The sequence below is a fragment of the Metopolophium dirhodum genome, chromosome 1 (assembly GCF_019925205.1).
Source record: "Metopolophium dirhodum isolate CAU chromosome 1, ASM1992520v1, whole genome shotgun sequence".
In the NCBI taxonomy this organism is placed as follows: domain Eukaryota; kingdom Metazoa; phylum Arthropoda; class Insecta; order Hemiptera; family Aphididae; genus Metopolophium; species Metopolophium dirhodum.
In genome coordinates, this window is record NC_083560.1 from 131,809,629 (window position 1) to 131,822,224 (window position 12,596).

The window sequence follows — 12,596 nt, forward strand, 5'->3', positions numbered from 1 at the left end:
ATCGCTACGCAACGCGCGACAACAACTAACTAGTGACAAAACAATTAATTAACAATATCAAAACTAACATCTCTTCTAGATATCATCAAGCACATACGCCGCCATCTAGGGGAGTTAACATAATGTAATATTTTGTCGTGCCGTTACGTGCTGTGACGGTCCGTGCCGTACCGTAACAGTGTGAATCGGGCTTTATTCCTAATGTAAATAACGAACAAATGTGAGCTATAAATCCATGGTTGGTCGCTGGTCGAGACATGCAGAGAACCATAATCCAACAATATTTCACATGATATTAACATATTAATCATATTTTAGAATATTTTGTTTTATTACTTCTTAATTTTAGGTAGGAATAATAGAATAGAATAGAAGAAACAATTAAGTATTTATTTATTTAAATGCATAACAATACTATTTAAGCTTTCTGCCAGTTTGCTTTGCAAAGCCAAGCTTGCAGAATAATATTTTTGATTGTTTTCAATTTCAATTTCTTTCAGTTAGTTCACTTTAATAATAACTCTCCTTCAGTTTTACCAATTGTTCGCTAACATTGCCCAAGTGTGTAGTCGCTTCCACCGTTTTGTTTGATCTTTGACTTTTATTCGACTTAAATTCACTATTAAAAGAATTTATATTAATATAAATTATGTACATTTTATTTACTAAATAAATATTATATATATATATATGTTTACTAAAAGATAATTAATCTTAAGTATTATAATTTGTTATGTAAAAAAAAACCCAAAACTAGCGAAGCTTCAAGCTAGCCTATATAATTGTAAAATAGTATTATTATCTATTATTATTATTATTAACTGCTTATATATATTTTTTTAGCTAAATTATTAGAATATTATACATTTAATTAACCTGCTTTTTTTCTTTTCGACGCTATTATCAAATATCGGTGAACTTTTTTCAGTGACGATCGGAATTTTATTTAATAATCTAAAAATAAAAAAAATAATAAAGAAATTGTGACAGAGAGAAATGTATATACCTACTTTGGTACTAATTAGTAAACGAAGATGGTTAGTGAACAATGAGTATCAGTGGAGTATTTAAATTTATGTTAACGGAGTTTATCATTTTTAAATAAATGAAATAATAATATAATTTCCTTCTAACAAAGTTTATTTTGAAAATATCTCAATTTATATGCTCCACTATTATTCATTCACGTGATATTATATTAGTCTAGTTGATGGCTAATATTATAATATAGTTATACCCGATATTACAAAATACTAATTACAAAATACGAACTCATTATCTTCTAAAGGCAAATTTATTGTGTCGTCGCTACAGTCGTTTAAATAAGATATTGATGCCTCTGCTTCCATGATACCTTCATGACCGTGGATTGCTGTAGGACCAATCATATTTACAACCTTGTTTTCTATTTCACGAAGGTAATCGCTGTCCGGTTTGTCACCGCCTCCCGTTTTATTATATGACGCCTTAGATGGGACTTTGCCTTTAGTCAACCACATTATGTCATTGTAGCACTAGTAATTAAATAGTTTATAATAAAAAAAATGTTGTGTATTAATTATTTAAAAAAATGTATTCTTTACTTTTCTGTAAAGCTGCCATGTCTTAGTTGCGCCAACACATGCATTTGAAATAATGGTCACATTTTCCCAAAGCTGTTGGGAATCTTTTAATGTAAGATTAGCAGAAAACTTTTTTGTGTTTAGCTGTGGATGTTTGATGACCCATTCAACCAAAATTTTTTTTTTGCTCCTCGCTTATATTTTTGCCCTTTGGGCGTTTTGCAGTCACTTTACTCATTAAAATGAAATTAAAAAAAAAATTTTAATTTAAACTTTTTTTTATTTTAATTATTCACGTATAACAAATAAAACAATAATCATGGGCACATTTAATGTTAATTAAATAAAAGTAATAAAAGTAAAAATGTTTTCCATAGATGTATAATGAATTGATGATAAAATAGTGAGGCCAACGCATATTCATAAGTTTTATATCAATATTCATTCGTACACTAACCGTTCGTTCATCTTTATTAGATTATCATTCAAAAATAAGGTTTTTCATTGTTGTTCGAAAATCAGTGAACGAATGATTCGTATACGAGTAATTCGTTCGTTATTTTCGATCAAGTTCAAAAATAGACCCCCTGGTTAGTTTAAATTACATGTTATTTTTATAAATAAAATCTTGATTCCCTTTAAGAGAAATTAATTTTTCAAACATTTTGTCTGATAGATTAGATCTACTGGGTGAGTCCACAAAACTAGCAAATGAAAATAAACGCTCAACGGGAGCAGATGAACACAGACTTGAATTACCTATATCGCACACCCAGAGGAAGAACGACACAACTCAAAATTTGAACAATTTGAGTTAAGTGCATATTCTTAAAATTCATATTTTACTGATCGAATTGCTAAAACGACCGAAGTCAAATTCATATTAGTATTTGTTTGAGACGTAGTTACGACGTTTTACATTTTTATATGCAATAAATTATTTTTAGTGAAGCTTAACTCAGATAAGCAGTTTCATCTATTGCACTTTGAAACCAATTTATATAGTTGGGTCGTTCTACGATATCGAATAATATTGTAGATTAGACACTAAGCTTAGTACACGCACAAGAATATTATTATTAGATTTAAAGTTGAAAGTTGTTAGGTAGATAGGTATGGAGAATACTATATTATTCTCAGTGATCATCGTTCTGTCAAACTAACCGATCGTTATTACGCGTGTTCTGGCTGTTCATAATATTAATATAAAAGTGTGTATTTTTTTAATATAATGGAAAGTGAAGGTTCTGTTGATTTTTTTGAAGATAGTGGTAGTGACTGGACCCCGTTAAATGAGATTGAATATGATTCCATATTAGCTTTTGATAGCGATGAAGAAAATGTACCACCATTTGAAAAAAATCATTAATCGGATTTACCTGATGTTAATATTGTTCCGGCCACTTCTTCATCTTCAGATTTGGAAGAAGTTAACATGCCGACTAGAAAACGTAAGCGTTTGACCAAAAAATGGAAGAAAAATTGTACGTTACTCAGACACTGTCAGTATAAGACAGTGATCGTTTTGGCGCTTGTAATTGAATTTGTAGTGGACTGTATATCTTTGGCGTATAGTATAAATGTCATAAGTCAAAAATTGACATTTTTTGATTATGGTATCATTAGAATCAAATAATTTTATATTTTTATATTTTGTTGGTACAGATAACGTAAGTCAAAACTATAACTCACTATCAGTGAAATTTGTTTTGGTTTAAACATTTTAAGTCACTTTATATTAGGTACAAAACACGTATGTCTAGTTAAGAGTTTTGGATCAGACAAGATCGATAATTTAAAATGGTCTTATAATCTTAAGTCAAGTTAAGATTTTTATACCATAATTTCAATAATTTATCATTGATCAAAACAGCACAAGTCGTCTTATGCTTTTTGTACCTACCGATTTTCAAATGTTTCAGTTAGTTATTTAAGTTATTATAATATAAACAATAATAATAATGATGACTCTTGACTTTTATTTTTATGTAGATTACTGATTAATGATTATAACAATAATATTGTCTTATCAGTTAGATATCAACAACAATACAGCTGGTGTTAGTAATTAACACAGTAACCAAATTGTTTATTATAATATAATATTATTATTATCTCCTATTAGCCAAAATAATATAAAAACAAACCTAATGATTTTCATTATTATTAAGTTTTATTATTTAAATGTTGTTTAAAATACCTTTTAATTTAAAATGTTGTCAGCACGGTCACAGAGATGTAAAAAAATGGTTAGCGTTGCTGTCAGTAGTGTAGTGATCCCTCACTGCTCGCTTATATTTTGAGTTCGTCGACGTTGATGGTTAATGTAGGAGAGAAGGTTGGAGAGAGACAAGTTGTATAAGTTATTTATAGTACTTTATTGTTAAGACAAAATAATAACAATTAAACATTTATAAAGAAATTAGATAAATTTGAGGACAGAGCGAAAAGCATCTGCCCGAGAAGTTAGTGACTGCGTAGTGCAGACTCTGTACTAAATCCTAATTTGCTATAGACTCTATCTTATATTTATATAAAATCTATATGTATAAAAAAATGTACACGGTAGAGCCCAGGAGGTGGATATCTGAAAGGGAACCGGAGCTGGACGTTGTTATTGCAAAACAACCCGAATGTACGATTGGCACTCTTCTTTATTGGCACTTAAATTATTATAGGTTTGTTTTGCAGATATTTGATGTTGAAGTTTTAATTACGTCGTAAAACTCTAGGTACGTACATGTACGCGATTCTTGGAATCGAATAGTTGAAAGTTAATCTCCTTGTTGTTGTTGTCCTACCGCGGAAAGGTACTTAATATATTCGTAGAAACGCAGGTTTACTACATTCCTCCCCTCGAAGATGGAAGTCCCCGACTTCCACTAATTCAAGAATGTTCGCAGTGTTGGGTAGCCGGTAGGGCTGTTTCTTGGCGCGAGTGGAAACTCGACCATGTCGACTCCTCTTAATGACATCACTGGGTTTGCATTAAGTTCCTCTGTTTCTTCCTGTGACTGTGCTACTTCCGTGTGGTTTGTTACTGTTTTTGTTTTAACCATATTTATTATTAATATGATTACTGCCATAAAAATACTACTTGTTATTACATATAGTATATAATCGTTACGTTCCTGTGTGTCTTGTAGCTCGTTGATTTTATTGTCGACTTTTTGTTGTTTTTCTAATTGCTTGTTCGAACCTGACACTTTATGTAGGTCCTCCATGTTATTTGTTTTAACATGGTAGTTTTCCATTAAGTTGTCGTTGTCGGTGAACGGCATATCCCTTATGGGTTCTAAAGCTGATTTTGGGTTGAAATCCATATATTCTGATTTGTAATCGACTTTTCCTGGTAAAAGTACGTCTCTAGCGGCGTACCCTTTACAAGTTTCGTTTAGTTTCAAGATACCTACACCTTTTAGTGTATGGCTGGTGAATTCTTTATCTTCGTCGCAGGTGATGAATACTAAATCGTAGTTAGTGACGTAGATCCACTCGTTTTTGAATCGTTTTTTGTGAAAGATGGATGTACCCATTTGTACGTGCATGATTTCGCAGTTTGTTGGAACTTTTATAGGATCTTGGAGTAATTGTACTTCGCACGCTGGTCTACTAGTACGTGGATGTAATGGATTACCTTCAGGACACAAAAGGAAGTCTCTAGCGTGTTTACAATGTGTGTAATAAAATTCGTCATAAAGAGCATAGTGTTCTTTTGTCTTACTTATAGCTAGATACTTATTACTAGGTTTTATATAATAACAATCGTTTTCGGTGCACACTGGCACAGGTATTAAATTATACAAAATAAAATCATTTTGATAGATTAGAGGTAAAGTAAGTATAAACACTAAGTTGTCATTTGCATAGTATATAGTAATGTCTGAGAGCTTTACTAATTCGTAAATATTTTGTATGTCTAAATCAGTAGGTAAATCGGTGCCCCCAGGTAATGATACTTTAAGAATTACTATAATGATAAAAATAAAAAAAAAATTGATAATAAAATAATATTGTAATTAATACAAAAATATCCCGTAACCCTCATAAATAAATTGATAATAAAATCTTAATACTAATTGTATACTATAAATCATATTGGTGCGGGGAGAATATTCCTTTTCTTTTTTTGTTTCGCCCACACCGCTTCGTTAATGATATCCCTATGTATTTTATATAGTTGTAAAAACAGGCACCTTGTCCATTGGACATCGGCTCGGGGGTCATGAGCTTCAAGCCCCCCGTGAAAATAAAGATCGCTACACATAAGGGTATGTGCCTCGTTGAGTTTAAGCGATCGCCCGTTTTTTCTGTATTTTCCTATCGGAATGGAAGCTATGGGTTGATTGACCCCATAATCGGTTATTAGTAAAACAAAATTTCCGTCCATATGGAGATCCCACCCACGTAGTGAAAAAATGGGTTTGGTTATGTCAAGCAGCTGGAGGATTTGTTTATCTGTGCTACCCTCCCAGGTTAATATTGCGTCATATTTGTCTAGCTGTTGCTTAATTCGTGGTTGCGTAAGATTTGGTGAAACAGTGTGGTCAGAATCATAAAGTTGGGCAAGTACTGGATATAGTAAGTTAAGTTTGTCCTTAAATATATATTGCAAGTGTTTCACTAGGTGTTTCCACTCTTGATCGGTTACGGCCCGATTTTCCTGTAAGTGTAATGCGCGCCCCTCTAATTTTGTAATGATACCTGGCTGGTATCGCCCCATGATGGCGCCCGATATTAATATTAAGTGGTCTCGGTTGTAGCTGCAAAATTCGAAATCTACTGTCGCGTACTCGGGTATTTTACTGTAAAACAGATCGATTATATAAATAAAGAGGAAAGAGAAAAAACTTCATGCTTAACAACAGAAACCGTATTAATTATATTGTTAATTTAAATACGTACGTAATAGATATTTAGATCATTGACTGTTAGTGATTAACGGAGATAAAAAAAAATTAGTTTTGATTAATTTATGAAAACGTTAATCGTTTGTAAACGAGTAGGTCCGTTGGGTCTTCTGTGTTATCAATGAATTCCTTTAGTACTAGGCACATTGGTTTCCTAAGTGGTTGTTTTCCTTTCACCAGGTCATGCGAGAAGTGATTGAGCGTACGAGTAATTCCCAGTAATTCTGTGGGTGAGTACGGTTGAAGTAAGTTTTTGTTTGCTGTGTCGATATGACATATCAAACAACTTGGTATTTCGTCATGATATAAAGCGTTAGGATTATGTTGTTGGAACCTGATTACTGTGCTAAGTTCCTTAATGAAAATGTGTTGTTTTATTCTAAAACCATGAAATAGAGAGAAAAAAAAAAAATAAAAAAAAATAAAATAAGAATTAATAAAAAAAAAAATTATAGTTTTATGATACTAGTTATATATTTTTTCAGTATCGTCGTCGTCATAATAGCGTTTAACGTTATTTTTATGAATACGGTATTCGCGACGGCCTTTTTGAATCGTTATATTTTCATTATCATGTACTAATAGTATCTCGAATGGTCCTGACCAGTTGAAACTAAGAGCATTTTTTTTATTTTGTTCTTTAAGTAGAACTTTATCGCCTACGTGTAAATCGATGGCGTTCGACGTTTTATCGTAATATGTTTTATTTTTTTCTTTCTTTTTAATAAGATTTTCCCGAGCTATTTTATGCGTTTCTTGCATAATTCTTTTAAGGTCGAAAACGTAATTATCGTAATTATATTGTGCTTCGGGTTCTTTATGAAAAGCTGATGGAACTGTGAGTTTTGTTCCGAATACTAATTCATATGGTGTAAAGTTAGTCGACGTGTGAACCGTCGTGTTATAACAGAAAGTTGCGTAACATAAAAGTTTATCCCAATTACTGTCCTTGTCTACAAAGCTGCGTAAGTACGCTTTTAGTGTTTTATGTGACCGTTCTAAAAAACCGTTTCCTTGTGGGTGCCATGCAGTCGTCTGAATCTTTTTAATGTCCAACAGCTTACACATGCTTTTAAAAATGTCGGATAAAAAATTGGTCCCGCAATCGGTTAAAATCGATTTTGGAATTCCGTATGTGCATACGAAACATTCGACGAAAGCTTGTGCTACGGTTGGAGCGTCAGTGGATGATAGTGCAATAGCGAGTGCATAACGCGATAACTCGTCTTGTAATGTTAAAATATATAAGTTCCCCATCACGGTTTTGGGTAGTGGCCCTACGATATCGAGACAGATTCGTTCGAAAGGTTTGACTACTGTACTAGTAATCATCATAGGTTGCTTTGTTTTAACATGGGATTTATTTTTCTGACATAGTTCACAGTGTTTAATATAACGTTTAACGTCTTTCTTAATGTTATGCCAGTCATGATTAAGTTTTAATCGTTTGAGAGTACGCGATACACCGGAGTGTCCGCCTAGAGGTGAGTTGTGATGCTCATAAATAATTTGTTGTTTTTCCTCGTCGGTAAAACGTTCACCTGTATATATTTTTATTACGATGTCGGTTTGTCGAAATACGTACCGAAACATCGTACGAATTCTCAAGAAATTTGTTAATGAGGTAGGTCCATTTAATTTGACCGTGGAAAAAGATTTAATTCGATTTGTCATACAATAGTCGCGTATATTTTGTAACGCTAGATAAATGGATTCCGCTTCAAGCGGTGTTGTATGTGTTTTGGTGATACCATAGAATATAATTAATTTTGATCCATTGGTGTGCGTATAGAACCGGTTTTCGTCGGTAAAATGTATTTCGTTAAAATCAACTTTTTTTTATGATCTCGCGCACGACTGGATGTGTAATTATTTTATCTTCGGGAATCGTTACTATAATAGTTTCGCTTTCCGTGACCTTGTTAACGTCGCCTTCGATTTCGAGAATTTTAGAATTGAATATTGGCTTAGTCTCAGCGGCACGGAATTCGTTGAATTCTGTATCGGCGCTAGTCGTATTCGTTTGTACTACTCGGATACGTGATAAACAATCGGCGTTCGAGTGTTCGGGCCCCGCCCTATACGTAATAGTGTAATCGTAATCCGCGAGCTGTAAACGCCAGCGCATAAGTTGCGACGACGCGTCCTTAATACCAAACAGGTATGTAAGAGGTCGATGATCGGTAATAATATTGAAATGACGTCCATATAGATATGGTCTAAAATATTTCACGGCCCATACGATGGCCAATAACTCTTTTTGAACTACGCTATAGTTACATTCGGCTTTATTTAATGTCCTACTTGCGTATGCGATAGGTTGGTCTTTGGGGACTGCCCCCTGTGATAAAACGGCCCCTATTGCATATTGACTCGCGTCGGTCATCAAGTTAAACTCCCCTTTTTCCCAATCCGGATAGACTAGTAATGGAGGGTTCATTAAAGCTTTCTTTAGTTCCTCAAAGCTATGTTCACAGTTATCGGTCCAGTTAAATGGTACGTCTTTTTTAAGTAAGTAAGTTAGCGGTTTCGCCGTTTTTGCAAAGTTATCGACAAAACGTCTGTAATAATTAAGAAGTCCTAGAAATTATTTAATGTCCTTTGCGTTTTTCGGTTTTGGGTATTCTCGAATGCATTTTAATTTACTAGGATCCGGCGATACCCCGTTTTCGTTAATAACATGTCCCAAATATGTGACCTCTTTCCGTAAGAAAGAGCACTTTTGGGGTTGTAATTTTAGTTTATGTACGCGTAACCTATTGAATACCTGTTCTAGTTTTTTCTGATGGTCATTTAAACTGGAACCGTGTACCACTATATCATCTAAATATGCGGTGCACATTTCCTCAAGACCCATAAGAACAGATTTCATAGCGCGTGTAAATGTTGCTGGGGCTGAACTCAGCCAAAATGGCATACGTAAATATTCGTAATGACCGGATTTTGTAGAAAAGGCGGTTTTGTGGGTATCGGCTGGATTCACATGTAACTGATGATATCCATTTGCTAAATCTAGGGTAGTAAAGTATTTGGATGACCCTAGGGATTCTAGTATTTCAAGTATATTTGGAAGTCCATAGGCTTCATTTTCCGTTACTTCATTAAGTTTACGGAAATCTACGCAAACTCGTAATTTCGGTTTCCCTGTCGCGTCTAAATTTTTCTTTTTGACTACTACGAGTGGAAAGTTAAAAGGTGATTTGGAATCGCGTATAATATTATTTCGTTTCATTTCTTTAATTTGTTTTTCAATCTCTTCCTGGTAAGCCCAAGGTAAACGATATGGTCGTATATTAATTGGTTTAGTGCAACGCGGTGCATTAATTTCGTGTGTCACGACGTCGGTGGCACTCAAATAGTCCCCCGGTAAATAAAATAAGTCCGCGTAACTACAACATAATTCTAGAATGCGTTCGCGCTCTTCGTGATTTAAATTGTCCGTGTTAATTTCGTTTTTTAATATGGTTATGCGATTGTTAATTTTCGTGTCTACAAAAGAAGCTGTTAAAGCTGTTTCAAGGTATGGTTCCCACTCGATATGTTGAGTGGTTAACTCGTCAATGACAAAAGGTTCCTCTGAAATATTTATTATGTTACTTATAATTGTGTCACTATTGACTGGGCTAATGCTGTTAGCTATAATAACGTTTTCGTTCACGTCTTGTTTTTATATTTTTATGCGTGATGTGCTCATCGTTTTTAACTAATAGTACGCAGTTGCTACGAGGCGGTAATATAATTTCCCTCGAACTGGTTTGTTCGGGTATGGTCAATAAATTTCGACTATAGTCCATAATGACCTTGTTTTGTTTCAAGAAGTTACGTCCTATAATACCTGATTCTGTTATTGGAAAGTCGCCAAAAACGACGTCGAATTTTATGAGAACGTCTACTGCGTTAATTTGCATCGTCGTCACTATAGTTCCTATTGTAAATATAGGTATTTCGTTTATACCTTTAATTGTGCGTTTTTCGTGTTCATTTACGACTACCTGCCCGTTGAGTGCAGAAATCTTAATAAGATTCATTTCTGCCCCGGAGTCAATTAATAATTTAATGTTATGCGGTTCGAAATTGTGAGACCCACATATTATGTGTTCCTCTTGAAAGTCCGCTACCACTCGTACGTGATTCTGATTAATTTCGGCTACGGTACGGCTGGTGCTAGGACCTTCACCGTCCTTACTACTTGTTTTTTTACTTTCGTTATACATGCGCTTCCTACAATCTTTAATGTTGTGGTTAGTTTTTTTACAGTACGCGCAAAATCGAACTTGACCCTGATATTCGCGTTTGACCATACTAGTTTTGTCATCGCGGTTATTTATGGGATTTCTAAAAAATGTGTTGGACGAAGTACCGGTGTTACTGCGGCATTCATTTGCGTAATGTCCTAATTTACTACATTTATTGCATTTAATGTTTTTTTTATGGTTTGCATTGTTTTTTACATAATTTTTATCTGCGTTAAAACGACGGTTAATGTGTTGGAGGTCTTGTTCCTCCTCAATCGCGATAGTAATTGCTTTTTCGAGAGAATCTACGTCACGCGCCCTTAAAAATGACCTGATTGCTGGTTTTGCTCCGTTAACGAACGCAGTAAGTGCTCCTGTTTTATGGGATGTGGCTACCGCGGCGGCTGAGGCTGGCTCTAGTCCTAATGTTAACGCTCCTACCAATTCGTGATAGCATTTTTCGGTTCGTCCGGCGAAGCTACGTACGTCTTCGTCGGTACGTTGCCTAATGTTACTAAGTTGGGACTGTAAATAATTAATTGAATGTGGTGCCCCAAAAACGTTACGAAGGTGGTTTTTAAGCTCTGTCCAGTCTGTGAAGTTGCGGTAACGTGTAGCCTGATATGCGTCTCCCTTTAATTTAGCTAAAATATTTTGGAATACTACCGGTTTAATATTGTCATGGATATTGTCCATTACATAGTTACATTCTGTTATATATGAGGACAAATCTGCCTCAGTTCCCCCGTTAAAATTAGGTATGCCGCGCAAGGCGGTGTCTATTCCTAATGTTACACTCATTATGGTAGTATGTAAAGTTCGCGGGTTATATTTAACTACTTCCCAACACCTATTTGGACTCTCAGACATATACTAAATAATCTGCTTAAATAACAACTTACAATGTAGAATTCATTGCGATTTTTGTCTGGTCCTGTCTGCTCTGCGTGCTGGCGGCTCTGCTGGCTCGTCGTTGATGCTCCGCTTGGCTATGTTGAGTGTAGTTGGTGGCTTGGCTCGGTCGTTCCTTCCTTCCTAGGTTTCAGCAACGTAGTTGAACTCGAGGTCCGCTGATGTACTCGATTCTGGGTTGGATACCAAAATTCTTCCTTCAGGTGACCCCACACCTGACACCAAAAGACGTGTAGTGATCACTCACTGCTCGCTTATATTTTGAGTTCGTCGACGTTGATGGTTAATGTAGGAGAGAAGGTTGGAGAGAGACAAGTTGTATAAGTTATTTATAGTACTTTATTGTTAAGACAAAATAATAACAATTAAACATTTATAAAGAAATTAGATAAATTTGAGGACAGAGCGAAAAGCATCTGCCCGAGAAGTTAGTGACTTCGTAGTGCAGATTCTGTACTAAATCCTAATTTGCTATAGACTCTATCTTATATTTATATAAAATCTATATGTATAAAAAAATGTACACGGTAGAGCCCAGGAGGTGGATATCTGAAAGGGAACCGGAGCTGGACGTTGTTATTGCAAAACAACCCGAATGTACGATTGGCACTCTTCTTTATTGGCACTTAAATTATTATAGGTTTGTTTTGCAGATATTTATTTATTTATTTATTTATTTATATTTATATTTACGGGTCTAGCCCTTTTGAAAAACAAAGTTTGATATATACAGATTTACAATAAAATTAATAAAGATATACATAGGTATGGTATAAGCATTAACAGAGGCGGGAGGCGTCAACATTGGCAAGAGACATTAATCTTGTGATAGGTTCGTTTGCTAAATAATTTGAGGTGTAAGAAGGAATGTAGAAAATATTTAAAATATTTGATGTTGAAGTTTTAATTACGTCGTAAAACTCTAGGTACGTACATGTACGCGATTCTTGGAATCGAATAGTTGAAAGTTAATCTCC

At 34.4% G+C, this 12,596-nt stretch overlaps 1 protein-coding gene across 1 annotated transcript; it reads right to left on the reverse strand.

The window, feature by feature from the left end:
* Nucleotides 1-1,253: 1,253 nt before the first annotated feature.
* On the reverse strand, nt 1,254-2,999 carry LOC132953818 (uncharacterized). The gene is made up of 3 exons (XM_061026155.1): nt 2,942-2,999; nt 1,584-1,666; nt 1,254-1,514 (listed from the first exon to the last, which is right to left on the reverse strand). The coding sequence occupies exons 1-3, from the start codon at nt 2,997-2,999 to the stop codon at nt 1,254-1,256; spliced, it is 402 nt and encodes a 133-aa protein (XP_060882138.1).
* Between the last annotated feature and the right edge of the window lie 9,597 nt (nt 3,000-12,596).

Bases quoted from the DNA above. Each gene is read 5' to 3' on its own strand.
- LOC132953818 (XM_061026155.1), bottom strand. From the start codon at position 2,999: ATGTTAACTTCTTCCAAATCTGAAGATGAAGAAGTGGCCGGAACAATA. The intron at 1,667-2,941 runs GTAAATCCGATT...TTACATTAAAAG, and splicing joins CGGAACAATATTAACATCAG to ATTCCCAACAGCTTTGGGAA. The intron at 1,515-1,583 runs GTAAAGAATACA...TTTAATTACTAG, and splicing joins CATGGCAGCTTTACAGAAAA to TGCTACAATGACATAATGTG.